This window comes from Podarcis melisellensis (genome assembly GCF_964234715.1).
Source record: "Podarcis melisellensis genome assembly, chromosome: 14".
NCBI lineage: Eukaryota > Metazoa > Chordata > Lepidosauria > Squamata > Lacertidae > Podarcis > Podarcis melisellensis.
This window is the reverse complement of record NC_138546.1, coordinates 28,032,373-28,052,447: the sequence shown is the minus strand read 5'-3', so window position 1 is coordinate 28,052,447 and position 20,075 is coordinate 28,032,373. Positions and strand designations below refer to the sequence as shown.

General features: G+C 46.9%; 1 protein-coding gene across 1 annotated transcript; it reads left to right on the top strand.

Moving 5' to 3' along the window:
- Positions 1 to 87: 87 nt before the first annotated feature.
- RAB11A (RAB11A, member RAS oncogene family) lies at positions 88 to 19,990 on the top strand. The gene is made up of 5 exons (XM_081888789.1): positions 88 to 267; positions 8,876 to 9,071; positions 11,257 to 11,450; positions 14,923 to 15,003; positions 17,927 to 19,990. Exons 1-5 carry the CDS (start codon positions 225 to 227, stop codon positions 18,064 to 18,066), a joined length of 654 nt encoding a protein of 217 aa, XP_081744915.1. The 5' UTR covers positions 88 to 224; the 3' UTR covers positions 18,067 to 19,990.
- The last annotated feature ends 85 nt before the right edge of the window (positions 19,991 to 20,075 follow it).

Genomic DNA, 20,075 nt, shown 5'->3' with positions numbered 1-20,075 from the left:
GCCCTGTCATGCGAACCGGAAGCCGGAAGCCGGTGCCCCCGGAAGCTGTATCTGGTCGGCGAGCGAGCGAGGAGGAAGGAAGGGCCGGCTAGTGGGCGGAACCAGAGTGCGGCTGATCCTGAGGAAGCAGCAGCAGTAGCAGGAGGAGGCGCAGGGAGGGGCTCTCTGGCTGTCGCTTCCTTGTTAGCTGAGAAGCCGGAGGAGGCGCCGCTGCCGCCGTCATTATGGGGGGCTCCCGCGACGACGAGTACGACTATCTCTTCAAAGGTGGGCCTGCATCCCTTGTGCCCCGCCGCGCCTCCCCCCCGCTCCCTGGGGGCGTCAGACCACCCCACCCCATCCCCCCGGTTTCCGATCCGGATTCCTTGGATGGTTTCCGGCCCTACTCGAGAGGAGGCCGATAGAAAATTAAGGAGCACCACTGACTAAGGTCCATTAATTCCCAGGGGCCTCCTCTATGAGTGAAATGCAGTTGGTTGAAGCCGACCCCCTTGCCTTTCCCTCGCCCCAGCCCTTTGGGTGGTATCCAGTGCTAGTCCTCCTCAAGGGTAGACCCATTAATGAACGCGCTTAGCATAGGCCCAATAATTGTAGTGGGCTTACTCCGAGTCGAATGTGGTTGGATACGGTCCACAGCCTTGGCTCCCCTTCCCCCAGTCCTTCTCAGTAAAGTATCTCAGGCCTTGTTGGCACATCAGAAAGCCTACCCGCCCTTTGCTAGGCGCTGGACAGGGTTTTTCTTTTTAAATCCTTTAATGATTTTCATACTTAATCCTTGTTTCACCAGACTAGTGGACTGGCTTTGTATTGGGACTTTGCGGTAGAGTGTTGTGAAATGTCTGTTGTGTTTTGTTGGCTGAATTGTGTTTGGGCTTGAAATCTGGGATGTTTGTAAAGTGAAGACAGTCTTGACACTTTGGTTAAAAGCTACCAGATTCTTCTTGCTACACACAGGGTAACTGTTAGGATTTCTTCAGTTTGCATTATTATATCCCACTTTTACCCCAAGGAGGTCAGGGCAGCGCATGTGATCCTGTTCTCTTTTTTAAATGCCTAAGTTTAAGGTGTCAGACATGGCTTAGAAGGACCAGGCTGAAATCTCCACTTGGCCATGAAGCTTGCTGGGTGACCTTGACCCAGTTATGATTTCTCAGTCTAACCTACCACAGAAGGCTGTTGTGAGAATAAAAGGAGAGGATGTGAAGAAGGACCATGTGTGCTACTTTTACCCCCTTGTGTGAGGAAGTGGGATATAAAATAAGAATGTAGATTTAAGAAATCCTAACTGTCACAGTGTAATTAATCTGTGTGATTGCACTCTTGCTTAAGATTATCCCAAATGCCTTTCAACACCAGCAGTTGCTTAATGAGACTGACATGCTTAATGAGACTGCCCAGTGAGGGCAGCAACAACATAGAGGGGTAGGTGGGGAAGATTGGACATCTTGCAGGACACAGTGTATTATTGACTAAAACAGCCTTCCTCAACCTTGTGTTCTTCAGAGGTTTGGGCTACAAAACATCAGGCTTAGTCAGCACAGTGTGGTTACTGGGCTGGGCTACAAAGAGAACCCTGAACCAGTTTTCTTCCATCCCTTCTTTCATTCGGAGTGCAACTAAAGAGAAAGTTTGGAAAATGGTATCTTCCCAGAAGTGAAATGAAAATAGTTGTCCGTATTTGTGCTAAATCACTGGGTTGTTCAACATCCAGTAAAAGACATAGGCAGGTATGTGTTAAACATAAGAAGGACCCTGGTTAGATCAAACCATAAGGATCCCTCTAGTCCCCATCCTCCAGTTTGCTCTAGCTGCTGGGCAGAGGTCTCTGGAAAGCCCCCAAGGAATGCTTCAGGTCATACTCAGAGACGTATAATGCTTTGGGACATGGATACTCTATTTAGTTGTGACAACAAGAGGCTAAAAGGGGGGGGGGGTATCTGCCTCAACACAAAATGATCACAGCAGCTGATTAGAGCAGAAATATAGGGAAGAACACCAGTCTAAACAGGAGATCCAGTTCCATAACCTCTCTTCTGTAATTGAGCAGCAGAACACCTGCTTGGCATGCAGAACCACCCAGGTTCAACCCCTAGCATCTCCAGGTAGGACTGGGCAAGACTCCCTGCCTGAAACACTGGAGAGCCACTGCCAGTCATTGTGGACAGTACAGAGTTGGTGGACCAGTGATGGGTTCCGACTTATCCGATAAAGACCAGTGCCATAATAGGCTCTTCTTATTGTGTGTGCCTCTGTTGACTTCTTTCCTCCCCTCTCTCTTTGCATACCCCAGAACACATCCACCCACCATAAAATAGCGCAGTGCAGTTGGAAAACCTTAAAAAGAAGTGGGAAAGGCATAACTTGGGGCTACTATATCAGATTCCCCCAGGAAGTGAAAAGGTGACACAAAGCTAAAAGGGGACTGGTGGCAATATCTGTTGGCTGTAGAATCTGGCCCTTTTATTGTTGCGAAGCCAAGTAACTTTGAACAAATTGTTTTCTCTGCATTCCTTTTTTATTATATTCCCCGCCCTAACCACCCCCTATTGTTTTGTAATTCCCTATTCCTTTCTTGAGACTTTTCTCATAGAAACCAATGGCCAGGCCCTTCTGGTGCCTCCCCTGGAGTTCACCTTTGCATGTCTGATCTCCCAAGTTCTGTTAGGAATCTGTCATCCTTCTTGCTGTGTGTGTTCAGCATTTCTGCCCTACTTGGCTGCTGCAGTTGCTTAGGAAAGAGCTATTCAGGAGTGAGGCTGGACTTTTGATCAGCACTTAGCTCTTTGGTGGGGGTGGCCTCCAGTCACTGTGGTGATGAATAATGCTAGTTAGTAACTTTGTGGGCTTTTTACTTAATACAGTACAGGGAGAGCCGCTTCCCTTTCAGAAAGAATGTCTACTGTCTCGAGACGAACGTTCCCTTTGATAACTTGGTTTACTCTATGTGTTTCGCTGCTTTTGTGTGAAATCTTTGTAAAAGTATCACCCTGACCCACTGCTTTGTGGTCTTGGTGTGGTTTTCCTCTGGAATTTTGCTTTCCCTCCCTCCCCCTTTTTACTTTGAGATAAAGGAAGTGACTGAGGAAGGCATGGCAACCAGTGAGCAAGTGATTTAATGTTGAAACCTCAACTTCCAGCTTGCAGGGGCAGGGGTGGCAAACGGAGAGGGTTAACTGGTGAATGTTGCAAGCGTGGGATTTTTAAAAAATGTATTCTAGATTGAGCTTGTTTGTTTTTTAATGCAGTGCATTTTCCTGTAGGGATAAACCAGGCAAAATAACAGCCAACTGTTTCAATGTGGAATGTTTATCTGTCTTTCTGGGGCGGTGGTGCTGGTGGTGTGGGTTGTCTGGTTCTTATCACACAAAAGAATGTCAGCCCTGGCATGCTTTAGCTAGGCTGAGCTTGCAGGGTGATGGTGGTTAATTGCCTAGAATCTGCTGAATGTGAAGAGTTAAGGGACTTATTAACAGGTTTTTCAACAGAGATTAGTTAGCAGCAACAGCAAGATCTAGCCTTGTTGCTGTGTGAAACTCCTGATCAGGGCATAAACAAGACGGGCTGTTCCTTGCTGCTTGTAACTGTACCCTCCTTGAGTGGCTCCTTCTAGGCAACAGGGAACTTGCATCCTTCCACTGACCTCACTTCCGGTCTTGCTGTTACTACATAACAGTTACCAGCCCATTAAAGCATTACTCCTCCTCCTGGATGTGCAGGCATTCTTCCCAGCAGAGTTCCCTCCCCAGATAGTGAGCAGGATGTGTTGGGAAATAACATGCTTGGCTGCACAGATAACAGGGCAGGGAGGGAATGTTGCAGAGGTTATAAATCTGGGTTTTAGAGACAAAGGCTGCATGACAGGGAACACACTTTGAACTGTTTCCTTGTTTTTTGGGCCAGCTTTCCATACTGTCCGGCCTGTAAATGCTTAGGCGTGCCAGGTTTTCATTGTGAACAGCAGTTTCTCCTGAGACAGCAGCTAAGCATGTCACATGCTTGACCATGTACCTTCTCCTGACATCTTCAGACAGCAGGAAAGGCCAGTGAAGCAGCTAATGTGGCAGCCCAGTTTCCTGCCCTCCTTGCTCACTTCTCTACAGACTAGTCCCAATAATAACCCTCTGTAGTCCAGGACCTGTGGCATGTATTGCAAGTATCTGCATTTTTTAGGTTTAAACACTTGCATGGTAATTGCATAGAAGCATTCAATACTGTATTTTCTAGTGCATTTCACATGCATTATGTTTGATATGCAACACCTGCAACAATCTGGTTAATTTCATCCTAACAGCTTCTATAGCCCTCTTCCACATCTGAGTTTCACTCCTATCCTTATGATGTTAGCAGGGCGCAGCCTGTGTGCAAACATAGTTTAACTTTCTTCCAAGGAATTCTGGGAATTGTAGTTCTGTAAGACAGGTGATGAGAAATCTCTTCTGTAGCACCCAGTAAATTGCTCTCACAGTGTAGTTTAGTGGTTAGAGTGCTGGACTGGAGCCCAGGAGAACAGAATTCAAATCCTCACTCAGCCATCAAGCTTACAGGGTGACCCTGGACCAGTCATGGTGCCTTTCAGCATAACCTGCCACATGGGGTTGTTGTCAAGATAAAACTGTGGAGGAGGAGAACTATGTACAGTATTCCACCTTGAACTCCTTTGAGGAAAGGTGGAACAGTAATGTAAGCAAATAAATAAACAAATGGCACTCCCCCCCCCCCCCCATTATACTGTTCTACCAATTTGGTTCTGAACCATGGTTCTGGGTTTGATCTTTAAAGCCCTAATTGGCCTAGGACTTGGTTAGCTGCAGGATGGCCTTTGTTCTGTGGCACCTTAAAGACTAACATTTGCTGTGGTGTAAGCTTTTATGGACTAGAGCTCACTTCTTTGATACATGGAAGTGCTATCCTGAGGTAGGTGTGTGTGTGTATCCACACCTCTGTGACTCAGGCATGTATATACACACACACACAGAGAGAGAGAGAGAGAGAGAGAGAGAGAGAGAGAGAGAGAGAGAGAGAGTGTTAGTTGGAGGGAGGGGATTGTAAATAGTGAGGTCAGAGGGGAAAAATGAAAGAAAGTATGGAACTCAGTATGATCTCAGTATCTCTCTGTGTGTGACTTGTGGTCATTAAAGTCCAAGGGTTCTCTTCTGTGTTCCGGAGAGGATGCTCTTCCGCTCTCTAATGGGGCCTTAGGAAAGACCTTAGTACAGACCCCACCCTGGCAATAGGCACATGAACAAACCGTTTGAGAATAGCTTTGCTGTTGCAGGGTCTCATTTCCCCATCTTGTTTTAATCCCTTTCAGCAAGAACAGAAGCCAAGCCCCAAGAGTTGATAAGTTGCAATAATGCGGGTCTACACTGGCAGCTGAGCCTGGCAATCTTCCCCACCATTCATCAGTTCATTTATGGCAGGTGCAAATAACCTTTGACCCTCCAGGTGTTGCTGAACTGTAGCTTCCTCCATGACCATTGGCCATGATCTCTAGGGCTTATAGAAGCTTTAGTTCAGCACATCTGGAGGGACAAAGGTTTCCCACTGAGCATTTTAAAATCTGATTGGCTACAGCACCTCCGTTATGTCCCTGCTTTCATACTGATTCAGGGTTGCTCCACTTTCCTCCTTTTCCCTTGTGGGTCTTTGTACAGCCCTGGCCTATTCAGAATGGCTGACATCAGCCATCCTGTTGTTTTGTGCTACAACTCTTAGCAGCTCCAGCCAGCATGGCTTTGCCGATCGAAGAGTTGTGTCCTGCAGATGTTTTGGAGTTGGAGAAAGTTTGCATAGAAGAGGTGAGGTGCTGCACACATTGGGGCTGATGTAGCTGCTTGTATTTGCAGAGCTTTGAGCCACCTGACTGCGCTGAGGTGAGGTAATTCAGTTTGTCTCTTCCCTGCTTGTCCTTGGGTGTTGCTGAGGCCAGCTGATTACCAGTGTACCCTGGACTCTTTGCTTTCCCCAGCTTTATTGTTAACAAATAAAAACCACAAGGACTGGGCAATCTGGTTAGTCTGGCTTTCAGGCCTTCCGCGAGTCCTGTGAGTTGTGCACCTAGAAATGCTGTAAACCTTCTCATATGCTTTTTACACTCTTCTTTGGGGAAGCTGGTTTCCTTTCCTTTTATGAACAGGAGCTTTCACATGTGCCTTGTCTTATCAGTGTCCTTGGATAAGTTCTAGCCATACCATTGGTTTAGGTTTTTTATTTTTACTTGCTGGCATCTTTGCATTCCAAAGCCTTCTGTAGAGTCCTCCCTCTCTTTACCAGTGAGATGATGCCCAACCAAATCTCTGCCTGCCCTTGGTGTCCCTTTGCTGCTGCAAGGGGCCTAATTTCGCACCCCTAGAAGCAAACAACACCCTGGAAATTCCTGTCACCTGCTCGAGGAAGTTAAATCATGCATTAAACTTAAGAGTGAAACTCCAGTTGGAAGCAAGGGCACTCTTCCCTTTGCTCCATGAAAGCAAAGAAAATACATAAAATGTTTTCTTAAAATACTCAGACAGCTCTTCTCTAACATTTTTTTTTTAAAAAGAATTTCATAATTTTAACAAACACAGAAAAAGGTGTCTCAGAGAGCTCTTCTGAATTTGCACCCACTAAACATTTCCCAGCTTGGCCTGCAGAATTGTGATGTTGTGGCATAGGTTTGAGTTAAGAGCCACTCAGCTTTCACTAACATCCTCCCTCCCTCAGCATCCACTTTGTAGGAGCAATAAAGGCTTGCAAACTGCCTGCCCAAACTGAATGCCACCCACCAGCTTGTTAAGGGTGGTATAGTGGTTAGGGTGCTTTGTGCTTGACCAGGAGCAGGGAGATTGCGGTTCAAATCTCCACTCAGCCATGAAATGCACTTGTTGACCTTGGCAGGCCAAGGGACACATAAACATTGAACCAGTGGCTATGTATGGTGGGTTGGTCAGTATTTTAACCCCCATCTCCATGCACACACTTTCACGGTCCCAGACACAGGAAGCAGAAATGGGAGGTTTGCAGGTCCCGCTTGAGTAGACAAGTATAGTTGGCGAGTTGCTGAGATGTGGCTTCAGTGGCCATGAGAAAAACTTTAGGGATTTTTCTGTGCAAAAAAAAGGAAGCATCTAAATGCCAGGTTCTCTTCTGGACTTCACAGTTTCTCTTTTGCCTGACTTTGGTTGGATAACAACACCTTGTGATAGGATTTAATTTCGTGTGTGTGTGTGTGTGTGTGTGTGTGTGTCAGAGAGTGCTAGCTCTGATGGGCTTACTCTGAATTAACAGAGAAACCCCTGAAGCTGAATCTTCCCAAAATGGTGCCTTCCAGATATTTTAGACTACAACTTCTATCAGCCCCAGCCAGTTGTAGTTCAAACAAAACATCAGGAGGGCACCAGGTTGGGGAAGGTTTGATGGCTTTTAGTCTGGCATCAAACTCCTGATGGGCATGAATAGTTAACAAGCCTCTTCCTGTTGTTTTTTTGTAGTTTGGCTCCTGCTTTGCTGAATCAGCTGAAAGGGGAGAGATGACAAAAAGGGCTGGTTGTTTTTGTCCGCACAGTGAGATTTGTGCAGTAATTAATTAAGATGAAATCCCAAATGTGATTGTTTTATCGTAATTTCAGAGTGGAGGAAAGGATTGAGAAGCAAATATGCCAGTCTTGGAAGGATGAAACCATTGATTGCTGCAGGATAAATACCCGGGTCATGTTAGTTTTCTGGATCAAGCCTCCCACCCCACCCCCTTCCTAAGTGATGCAGATGGAGAGTCTTTGGTTTGACCTATAAAAGAATGAGACTCTGCTTTGGATCCTTTTCTGGCATGCATAGACCAAAATGAGCATTCAGATGGTAACCATGTAAACATAGGTGTATATTTTCAGATAAAATGGGATGCAAGAGGGAGCCAGAAAAATTTGAAGATTTACATCCTGGCTTGCAATTGTATGGTTCTCAAGGTCGCTGTTTATCAGCATGTGGTAATATAAAAACTGGCTGGCATGTACACATACACACAGTCCTTTTTCTCTGGCTGCTGGCAAAGGCCAGAGTGTAGGAAGGTGGGAAGCTGCCTTTTTCCAAGTCCATCCAGCTTAGTATTGTCCACACTGACTGTCAGTAGCTTTCCAGAATCTCAGGCAAGGCGTCTCTCCAAGCCCTACCTAGAGATGCTGCTAGGGATCGAACCTGCAACCTTCTGCAAGCAGAGCAGGTGTCACTGAACTATGGCCCTCTCTTCTGCTCTGCAGTCCCAGCTGCAGAACTCCTGGAGCAGAGTAGCCTTTCTGGCAGGGAGAAAAGACGCGAGCTCTCTGCAGTTGCTGCTTGGGTGGAGCCAGATCTAACAGTTAATTTTATTGAGTAACAAGAACTTTAGTATTGCAATGTTAACAGCAGCTAAAATGTCTTATTTCTGAAAGAAAGCTAACATTCTAGCTTTATGCAGTTGTGGCTGTCAAAATCAACTCGATATATATAGACCTGAGAAGGCAGCATGGTGGATGAGCAAAAACCAATAGAGTTGAAAGGGGGCATCAAAAGCCATCCAGTCTGACCTTCTGCTGATGTAGGAGACTCACTATGTAGAGATGAGCAATGTTTGATTGATTAGGAACAATACATTTCAGGATCACATTTAGCCTCTGCTTTCTTTGGCCATTTAGTTCAAGAGCCTGTATTTTGATTGTGTGTGTGTGTGTGTGTATGTGTAGCTTAAAAATGTAATTTCCCTCTGGTAACAACCCCCACCTCCCCTTCACCTGGTTCCCTTAAATGTTTACCTGGGCAGTTTCTCTACACAGAGGGCCAGGTGAATCAGCAAAGGAGGTTCAGAGTGTCAGAGCAGAGAGTGTGCTGGGTTCCTCTGAATCTCCTCCCTTTCTTCCCTTCCCAGTTGTTCTCATTGGAGACTCCGGAGTCGGCAAGAGCAACCTCCTCTCCCGCTTCACCCGCAACGAGTTCAACCTGGAAAGCAAAAGCACCATTGGCGTGGAGTTTGCCACACGGAGCATCCAAGTGGACGGCAAGACAATAAAGGCTCAGATCTGGGACACGGCAGGGCAGGAGCGATACAGGGCGATCACGTCGGCGTAAGTGGACCAGCGCCAGAGCCTTCGCGGGGATTGTGGGGGAGTTTATGGGAACAGGACGCAGGAGCACCGCAAGTGTGTGTGTGTCTTCTATGTGATGGTCCTTGCAGACATTGTGTTTGCAGCAAAAAAAGGACTGCTTTTCAGATTAAGCAGCATTCAAGAATCCCACTGCATTCTTTAAGTTGCTAGTCTTCAATGTTCATAGAATTGTAGCATTGGAAGGACTCAAATGGCCAGCTTGTCCAACCCCCTGCAGTACAGAAATCATGTGACCCACCAGCTGAAAATCAATAGCCTCCTAGCCTGGCAGGCCAGATTGATATCTGCCTCCACCTGGCAGGCAGAGCCACTATCCACCTGTCAAATCACCTGACTTTACGATGACATCAGGTGACCTTTTCTGTCTGCTGTTTTGCGCAGCACTTTGAGCAATGCTTTCTGAGGATCTGAAAAATCAGCCCCTCCGAAAGTGCTGCCCCAAACCGCCCTATGAGAGGGTCCTTTTAGCCAAGTCCCTCCCTCATCTGCCCTGTACGTGGCTTCATATATGATGGAGGCAGGTGAGCATGGCTTGGCGAAAATGGGGAGAGACTTGGCAGGCCTGATTAGGCCCGAGTAGACCCATGGGCTGGAGGTTCTCCATCCCTGCTGTAGGATAACTGAGTCCAAAATTGAGTCCAAACTGAGGATAACTGAGTCCAAAACTGGCTCCAAAATCATGCCAGCTAGGGATGTGTTTTTTTCCAGCAGCTGCTGTTGGAAGAGCTTTAACCACTTTTTTTATTTTAGGTCAACTGTAGTGATGATGCATATAATCACATTTACGTCTCTCTCTCTAAATGACTGCAACAGGGCAACTTATAAAACCAAGTCATGGCAGGATGAAAAACTGGAAATAACTTGGGGTTATCGGAAGGCCAAATTATGCATTGGGCAAGAGGCTGTGCTAGCCCCTCCTGCCCTCCAGATGTTTTGGACACCAACTCTTGTCCTAGTCAATTTCACCATAGCAGTTTATTTATCTGCTTCATTTTCCACAGATATGCTTGTTTTCAGAGCAGTTCATGTTAGAAGCAGTGTAAATTCAGCACAAGCAACTTCCCATGTGGGCGAAGGCAGTGCGTACTCTGCCCCTGACTAGGGCTGGCGATGTATCACCAGCCAAGCATTGCGCTTTGGCCATGTACTGAGATGTTGATAATATATAATAATTTATTATTTATACCCCGCCCATCTGGCTGGGTTTCCCAGCAATACATCAGTGTTTTAAGGGCAGCTAATCCTCACCAGTTGCGGGACACGAGTGGTGCTGTGGGTTAAACCACAGAGCCTGGGATTTGCCAATCAGAAGGTTGGCGGTTCGAATCCCCGCGACGGAGTGAGCTCCCATTGCTCGGTCCTGCTCCTGCCAACCTAGCAGTTCGAAAGCACGTCAAAGTGCAAGTAGATAAATAGGTACCGCCCCGGCGGGAAGGTAAACGGCGTTTTCATGCGCTGCTCTGGTTTGCCAGAAGCGGCTTAGTCATGCTGGCCACATGACCCGGAAGCTGTAGGCCGTCTCCCTCGGCCAATAAAGCGAGATGAGCACCACAACCCCAGAGTTGGCCATGACTGGACCTAATGGTCAGGGGTTCCTTTACCTTTAATTCTCACCAGTTGGTAAAATTAAAATATCCAACAACTTTACATCATAAAGGAATCCCGGCCAGCCTGACATCTGGTCAAGGATGATGGGAGTTGGTAGCCCAGAGCATCTGGAAGCCCCCAGGTTAGGGGAGGGCTGGGGTGGTCCTGGGGCAGTTGTGACACACATGCAGCCTGTATGAAGTGGAGCCAATTTTTAAAATGTATGTATTGATTTATATCCCATCTTTCCTCCAAGGAGCTCAAGGTGGTCTGCATAGTTTTCGCCATCTCAATTTTATCCTCACATCAACCCTGTGAGGTCCTGAGAGTGAGTGACTGGTCCAGGTCACCCAGTGAGCTTCCTGGCTGAGTAAGGATTTGAACCCTGGTTTCCCAGGTCCTAGGACCCAGCCCTCTTAACCACTGCAGCACACTGGCTCTCTGGAGAGTGTCGTGATGCCCCACTGGGCAGCCTGGCGAGGTCTGAGTTTTCCTTCCCCTGCCCCCTTTCTGTGCTTGCTGTGGGCTCACGTGGGTTGTGTGCTTCTGCCTGCAGCTATTACCGAGGTGCCGTGGGGGCCTTGCTGGTTTATGACATCGCCAAGCACCTCACCTATGAAAACGTGGAGCGGTGGCTGAAGGAGCTGCGAGACCACGCCGACAGCAACATCGTCATCATGCTGGTGGGCAACAAGAGTGACTTGCGCCACCTGAGGGCTGTTCCGACGGATGAGGCCCGAGCCTTTGCAGGTTAGTTGCAGCATGTTGCCGCTGGAATACTTCTTTGTTTTGTTTTGTTCAGTTTCTCCTTTTCTTGCAAAACCTCTTAGAGCAGCTGCTGAAAATTTAAAGCTAACAATAAATGGAAAGCAATACTGAAACAACAGCAGCAATGCCAGTTTGAAACTTTGTAAAACTTCCCAAGTTTTTTGAAATGTGGAAACGGAGCTTGTCACCTGGAGCCCAAGAGGCTCCAGCCTCTGCACCAGACAACCTTCCTTGGGGAGGGCATTCCAGAGTCGGGTGCCACAACTGAAAAGGCCCTGTCCTGCATCATGGTCATTTCTCCACTGGAAAAACTCAAACAGGTGACTCAGAGGCATTTCTCTGTAACTGTGTGGTGGGAAGCGGTTATTGAGGTTCCAGAGATTTTGTCGCTTCTTCCATCTGCCACTTGCTAATTGTTGGGTCATCAGCTCCTAGGCATCAGTGTGGGAAGAGGAAAGTGATGCAGTCTCCTTGGTATGTTAGAAGTCTGGATGGTTCTTGCTTTCATTTATTTCCTGCTCCCCCCCCCATCATTGAATCCAGGGTTATCTGGCCAGGCTGAGACCTGCAAGGAGGTGTCCTTATGCACCTTTCAACCATACCCTACAACTTCTTTCCATGTGTATCTTTTACAGGATAATCTCCATCTTGGCAGGATAATGTTTGTCTAAAATTTATTTATTGCATTGTTATCCCACCTTTTCTTCAAGAAGCTCAAGATGGCATACATAGTTTTCCTCCTCCTCCTTAATGAATGCCCACAACAATCCTGTGAGGTAGATTAGACTGAGAGCGGGTGACTGGTCCAAGGTCACCCAGTCAGATTTCAACTCTGGTCTCCCAGGTCATGTCAGTACTTGCTGCTCATAAGTCAAACTATCTAAAGTACCTTTCCTCCTCAGCCTGTCTTGTGCAAAGCTTAGTTATGAAGATGTGCTTTTCATACAAGAGGCCCAAGGTCCAGTCCATAGACAAAGAGTAGCAGAACTGGCAGGGAGCTTAGAGCGTAATAATAATAATAATAATAATAATAATAATAATAATAATAATTTGTTTATATCCCACCCATCTGGCTGGGTTTCCCCAGCCACTCTGGCTTACAACAAAACAAAACATCAAATATTAAAAAAAAATATCCCATACAAGCAACAAACAAACCAATAAATAAATAAAAACCAATGACAACAATAATAACAACAATAATAAACAGTTTACAGTTATACCCAAATTAAAGTAACCACCAACCCCAACTAAACATTTAACCAACACCAACCTGACAAAAATGAAACACAGTAACCAGAATTGGAACCATTTAAAACATTTTAGCCTGTTGCCCCAATCCAAGTGGTGTTCCAGCAATGTCCCAGTGGCCTCCCAGGAGCCTTTTAGCTGTTCAGGGTGAGTCTGGGCCCTGCCTCCTAGGCCAAGGCCTTGCAGCAGGGAGCAGGTCTTCCTTCCAGCACTCATGGCAGCAACAATCAGGTACCCATTGCCCTTGGGTATTGGGCAGCTTCCTATCTTCTTCCACGTTCCTGCTTCTAGATGTCCTCTAGTTAGAAGCAGGAGGCAATAGCTTTGGAGTTTTGCACGACCGCTTTCCCACTCACTGTCTCCTGGGTATTGGATTTGGGCTGCCCGGCAATGGTGACTGGTACCAGCCGAGTTTGTGAGTTCCTGACATCCGTTTTCCTTTGACAGATGTCATCTGTGGATTTTTATGTTTGTGTGTAACTTGTAGGAATGTGAGGCAGGAGCAGCGAGCAGTCTAAGCAGCATCTTGGCCTCTTCTTTAATTAAATGAGAGTGCCCCCTCTTCTCTCCCTTCACCCTCACTCCCCCAAGGCTAGGAGCAATTAACAATGTGGAGGCATCTGCTGTGACCTCAAGACATTGACTTGTTCATAAATCTGGTTGGTTTTCAGGATAAGTTCATTCCACTCTGGAATGTGGCTTTGAGTCCTCTGCACTAATCATGATTAAAAATGCTTGATTTATGCCACATGCAGTTCAGAGAGGAATTTTGCAGGAGGAGGGGAAAGTTGGCAGTTGGTTTTCATGGCCTCAGTCCCAGAGAAACGGCTCCCCTCCTCTTCCCTGGGAGTCATTAAATATCTTGCAGCTAAGGTGCAATTTTCTGATGGTTGCAAGACTTCCTCCTCTTTGGTCAGGTGACACTTTGCTAATCACTTAAGGAAGCGAGAGAGGATCGACAGAGAAACCTTGAACCAGAGCCAGCTTTATTCTTTCTTCCCTCTCAGGAGTATTTGAAAGCCATGTGATGGAAGAAGCTTTTTAAAATACGCACAAAATTCATGGGGTTCAGTACTGTTTTATACAGCACCCTCATCTAAGTTCTTCGTAAACCCACTTAACAGAGGCTGACCCTGACCTCTAGCATATGACAAAAAAAATCTGTGCTGTGTGAGAGGGAGATAGCCAAACATTTCATGCTGCTGTTCCCACGGAGTTACGATTATTGTGACAGGATGGGAAAAGACTTAACAGTCGAAACAGGTTCACAACCTGTCTTCCATTGTGCATTACTTAGTATCCTATTTGTGTATTTCGTTTTGTATATGTTTCTTGAGTACAATAGAGTTATCATGGTTTGGTTGGGAACAGAGGAATGATGGGAGGAACCAGCTCGGGAACCACCAAAGGAAATGGTTCAGAGCCCGGGGAGTGGTGCTGGCACAGGGAGAAGACTCGGAAGAGGAAGTGTCGGAAGCTGAAGGGGTAACAGGGCTTAGTGAGTTGGGAGAGCCTGTGGCAGAGAGAAGTCTAGAATCAGGAGCAAGCTGAAGCAGGCGAGTGGGAGGAGGGAGGTCAAGAGGCAGCGATGAGTCAGGCTAGTGAAGAAGCCAGGGGATCTCCCCCTCCTGCTGCAACAGGCTCCCCACCCCCCTGACTCCAGAACTAGGAGAGGTATGAAACAGGATGAGCAAAACAAGCTGCACTCGGATTGCTTGCAAGAAGCCCTGGAGAGGCGGAGACATAAGCTGCTGTGGGGAGGCAAGGAGTTTTAGTCTCAGCAACTGGTGTTGTGACCCACAGGGCTTAAGCTGCTATGCTCATTAGGTCTGACACTCATCCAAGTCTGGGAAGATCATGTTTCGCTAATAAAGAGGACCAGCTTGCACTGTGACAAAAGTATATTTTCGTAATTTGAGGTTTTTGAGTTTGTGCAAAGTTTTGAAAATGGCAGCTGGCAGGGCAGAAAACATGGGGGGAAAGCAAGGCTCGGGGAGCATTTTGGAGGGAGAGGGAGACATAGTGTTAGGGAGGCCACACGCAGCACAGCCAAAGGCACAAAAACGGGTGTGAAGTTGGGCTCCTGGTCTCTGTGGCTGCGATGGGAAGGTGTGAAGTTCTTGAGCTTGAAGCAAGGCAGCCTTTCATTCAGGCCTCTTCACTGGAGTGGCAGATCTAATCAACTTCCTGCTCTTTCTCACAGAAAAGAACGGCCTTTCCTTTATTGAGACTTCGGCTTTGGACTCGACGAATGTGGAAGCTGCTTTCCAGACCATTCTGACAGGTGACTTGCCACTGATGTGGGGAGAGCTGTGTGGGCCACGAGAACGAAATACGGAGCTGGGAATTGGGAAACCTCAGAGTCTTCGATGCTGGAGGCAAACAAAGAGGCAGTACCTTAGGGCTGTTTTTTTCTCTAGGGAACAGAGGAGGATTTGGGGATCTTCTTCCATGCCTTCATTCCCTGTTGGGGCACATAATATGTGTGTAGATTAGAGAGGCTCTTCCAGGAAAGTCCTACCCCAGGACTGAGTCTTTTCTTTGCAAGATTGGCTATGCACCTATTTGGTGGGAAAGATTGTTGTGGCAACATTTTTGATAATCTTGCGTTTTGAAGCAAATTCGTCACTTCTTCCCTAGATCTTACTTTGTTCTGAGCACTCCCCTTCCCTGGCCTGTCACCAGAAATTGCGTTCTCTCCCTTGATAGGCATGTCTGGAAGTGTGCAGGCTGGTCTTGCCCAATCTGCTGCCCTTCAGATGTTTAGGGTTCCAGCTCCCATCAGCCCTATGGCCCAGTGATCAAGTAGAATGGGACTTGTCATCTCAACAACACCCGAAGGGCACCAGCTTGGGGAAGGCTGAAGTGGGCAACGGCTGCCAAAATAGTGGAAGCCATAAACTGATTTCCAGCAGTTAAGGAGCGGTACTTCTTTGGAACAGAGGAAGCTGCCTTATAGGGAGTCTGGTCCTTGGTCCAACTAGCTCAGTGTTGTTGTCTGCACTGACTGGCAGAGGCTCTCTTGGGTTTTAGGCAGGAGGTGTTCCCAGCCCTATCTTGAGGTGTCAGGGATTGTACCTGGGACCTTCTGCATGCAAAGCAGGTGCTCTCCTTTTCCATATCTAGAAAAGCAGGATAAATTATGCAGAGTAAGCAAGCAACTGAGAAGAAACATAATTGAAACTAGTTGCAGAATCCAGTTCGTTTACAGCATCTGGGGTTTCCTGGGCACAGAATTTTCTTTAAGCACACAGAGTACACAGCAGCCCTGCTGATAGACAGCTATTGATGTCTTCTTGGGTCCCTGGCAGTCAACTCTTAACTGGCCACCTTTTGTGTCCTGTCGCTGAGAGGTGGAGGAACAAGGGAGGCTGCTCATCTCTGTTGGCAGCAACATTTTCCTGGCCCCCCTCGGTGCTGAGATCACCGCAGAGCCACTTGTTCTCTGTGTGGAACAGCACATCCTCTGCTTCCTGCCATCACACTAGATTTGCTCAGTTCCTCTGTGTGGAAATGAGCAGACATAGGAAGTTGCCTGATATTAGACCCTTGGCCTTTCGAGCCAAGTGGTGTCTACATTCATTGCAGTGAAAGTTAATGTCAACAGTTATTCCAAGATCTCTTTTCAATTAGATCAGCCAGGGATTGAAGCTGGAGCCTTCCTTCTGCATATAAACTTCCGCCACTGAGCTATGATTCTTCTTCATTTTGCCTAAGGCATTGAATAGCAGTACCAAGTGGGTCTTTCCTGCACAAACTATTCAGCTACCAGCAAAGTATCCTCAGTGGAATGTTAGAAAGTGACCCTTCAGCGGATCAAATCCAATTATGTGTCCACTTTAATTGAAAGAAGCTGTGGACAAGTACAGCTTATTAGAAATTAACATTTATGATAGTGTTTACAAGTTTATGGTGGGAAGAGACTACATTGATCAAATTATTTAAATGTGTTTCTAAAACTAGCTATCCAGCCATGTCCTCACACCTGGGTATATCCAGAAAAACTACAAAACCTAATAATGAGGCAGGGAAGTGTTTCTCTGTCCCCTTATCCTACCCATCACAGCTAGTGCCAGATTGTAAAAAAGCTGCAGTGTACAATTTGTTCCCCATGTCCTAAATGCAGGCATGTTTTGGCAGATAGGCCAGGGAATAAATGACTCTGTTTAATGCATTTTATCCCCAGAGGCTCCCAGAGCAGTTTACAGATCAACAACAATAATAAAAGCAGTTTTCAGCCTCAGGCTTACGATCTTAAAAGACGCAACACAAAACAAAAGAGATGGGGAGGGAAGAGGAAAATGAGCAGACTTGGGCACCCGTCCTTTAGGTTACAAAGTTCTCATAATGACCAACTGGGATGGAAGCAGTTGAAGGAGAGGAGGAGTTGAAAGCAGCTGGTTCCTCTGTGAGTCCAGTGGAGTGGCCCTGCTTTCTCATCTATTTCTCTGTTCTGCAGCCTCATAGAACAGCCGCTGATAGGTGGCAACTGGGTACCAGTGGCAGCTCGTCTCTCAGCAGAGCCAATGGAGCTGTCCTGCTTCTCTCCTCTCCTTCTGCTGTCAGTTGGTGGCATGGCAACTGTCAAGTGACCATTCAGGGAAAGGAGGAACTCTGTTGAGCTGGGGGTCTCGGCACAGCCAACAGAGTGGTCCTGTTTCTTCTCACTCCTTGTGGGGCAGCTGAATAGGAGTGCCGTCCCAGGTGAAAGTTGCGGGAGGCAAGCCCAGGGGAGGCAGTCTTATCTGTAGCGGATGCGCAAGGTGCGAAACCTGCAGCCCCATATCTGTTGCTGGACTCCAGTGCCCATCATCCCTGACCATTGGCCAAGTTGACTGCAGGGGCTGATGGAAGTCCGGTCATATCTGGAGGGCTGCAAGCTTCCCGTCACTGTTATAGTACTTGGTTTTACCAACCCTTTTTGTTTTTTGCTTTTAAAGCACACCTTAAAATACATTCCAAATTCTACAAAAGAGAGAACTCATTACTGCACGAGTTGAATTGGGGACAACTTGAATACGTTATGCCCAAATTCTGCAAGTGGGAATGTTGGGTTGCTTGCCCACAAAAATGGTCAGAGTTGGGAGTGAGGGGAGGGGCAGCATGCTGCAATCTAGGACTGCCCAGCTTGCCATGGGAGGGATGGAGGGGCTTCAGCCATAGGGCGGGTGCTGCCTCTGTTAGTGACACCTTTCCTCCTCTTTCAGAAATCTATCGCATCGTGTCTCAGAAGCAAATGTCTGACAGACGCGAGAATGACATGTCACCAAGCAACAATGTGGTCCCTATCCACGTCCCCCCGACCACGGAAAATAAACCAAAGATGCAGTGTTGTCAAAATATATAGCAGGTTCCATTCCTCGAAAGCTGTGTATATTTCCCCAGGTCTAAGATGGAAATAGATTCTGAGTTCACATTGTCCTCTTTTTAGTTCTCTCCCTCTCCATGAAACCTTATTTTTATTCTCTTTGGATTTCTCCATGTCTTAACTCTTCCCCTTTCTTTCAGTATTACAAATCATCAGTTTGTTTGCATGTGGCTGCAGCATTATCAGAATGCTAGTCCCGGCAGGGCAGTTTTTAAAAAATCATGACTGATCTCTTTTCCAAACAGGTTGGCTCATTCAGCAAAGAACTAGATTGCTGCAGCTTAAGTCTTTGCAATTCTGATACTCCTGAGAGTAACCTTTTAAACCTCCTTTCAGCCTCAATATTAGATGTTGCATCTCATCGAATGAGCACCTTGTGTGGCTTATCCTGTGGCTCCCAGCAGTATCCCACAGTTAACAGTACGCAGGAACTACACTAATTTATTGCTAAGAGGAGGGATCCTGGCCCAGGAGGCTGAGTTTTCTCAGTTCCTTATAGTTATATCGGTGGGTGCACCCATTCTGAGCAACCTGGTGCCCTCCAGATGTTTTGGGGCTACATCTCCCATGAGCCCCAGCCAAAACTAATGCTGATGGGGGTTGTAGTTCAAAACATCTGGATCACCAGGTTAGGGGAGGCTGATATAATGAATTAGAGTTGTACGTAGCGTTCCCAGAAGAAACTGCTCACTCCTCCTTCCTACTATGTCCCCAAATAGCCAATAGTGCCACTTCATGAAGATGGCTAGTTGGAGCGAGGTAAATGTTTATCCAGTCACAGCATTCGAATAATCATCTTTGTGCAAGCAAGTGGGGGATTAGTCGCTTTGCATGTTGGGGAGGGTGGGTGTAGTTTTATACTGAGCCAATGCAGTACCATTTGTCTTAAGGCCCAAAGAGTTGGTGATGGGTGCCTTCTGTAGAAGAAGCAGTAAGTCGTAGCTCAGTAGCCCATCTGCTTTTCTTGCAAGTGCCTATGGCTTGCAGTACTTCGTTTCACGCACCCCTGGGCCGCTGGTCCATTTTGCACCTTGGTCTGTGCAGCAATGCTTGCTGTCATTCTCAAAAAGGCATGGAGAATATTTGCAGGATGCGGACATCATTGCACCTCCTCCTCTTTAAGTCCCGAGCCCTTGTGAAAGCGGGGTTTGATTCCAGCAACCACTCAAGGCACAGGATGGGATTAAATCTAGTCTGCAGTTTTGGCAGGAGACCTTTGTTGCACGTCCCTGTTACTGGCCAGGGAGTGTGCTTGGCCTCCGCCTTGCCCTTCCTCATTTATTTAGAGAAGCTCAGGCCATGCCCATGAGCCCTGCTGAAGAGATCCAGAAATACATGCCAGAAGATTTGTTCTTAGATTATTGCAGTTTTCAAGCCAACTGTGGATGTCCCTACTTGTAAAGCACTGTTCTACTTCTAAAGCACTGTTCAAACAAGCAGTGTTTTTTATATCTACACATACAAGCACGCATGGAATACTGTGGTATTTGGAAAGCCCATTTGCAACCAGAAGAGGAAATGGCTCCAGGAAATAGTTAGGGGGGGAGTGGACAGGAAGGAAAGAGGCTTATCACAAAGATGCCATAGACCCATATGGTGTCCTTTCCTTCCTGCTGCTCCCACCCCCCACGAGGGCACGTACAGAGTGCTGAATCTCTCAGCCAGCCTGTCGGTCTTGCGGTGCTCATGACGTGTGAGGAGCACAGAAGGCATTGCTGTAGTCCCTTCATGTTTGTGTCTTTCTCTCCTGTAGTTGATCTTTTGTTCCACAATCTCCCCCCCCGATCTTTTTGTAAATTTGCTTTGTACTGTATGCACATTCTGTACCTCAAATATTTTTTTATGATTGATTTGAAATTATTCATTATTGGAATTCTAATAAAAGAATCACAGGGGGACTGTTCAGCTGTTGTTGAGTGGACTTCTTTGGAATTATGCTGCTGTGGGCATTCTGGTATTTAAAACATGGCACTTAAGTATATGAAGAT

Excerpts from the sequence above, each read along its gene's own strand:
- RAB11A (XM_081888789.1), top strand. The coding sequence starts at position 225 with ATGGGGGGCTCCCGCGACGACGAGTACGACTATCTCTTCAAAG. Across the intron at positions 9,072-11,256 it reads TACAGGGCGATCACGTCGGC|CTATTACCGAGGTGCCGTGG; the intron begins GTAAGTGGACCA and ends TTCTGCCTGCAG. Across the intron at positions 15,004-17,926 it reads TTTCCAGACCATTCTGACAG|AAATCTATCGCATCGTGTCT; the intron begins GTGACTTGCCAC and ends CTCCTCTTTCAG.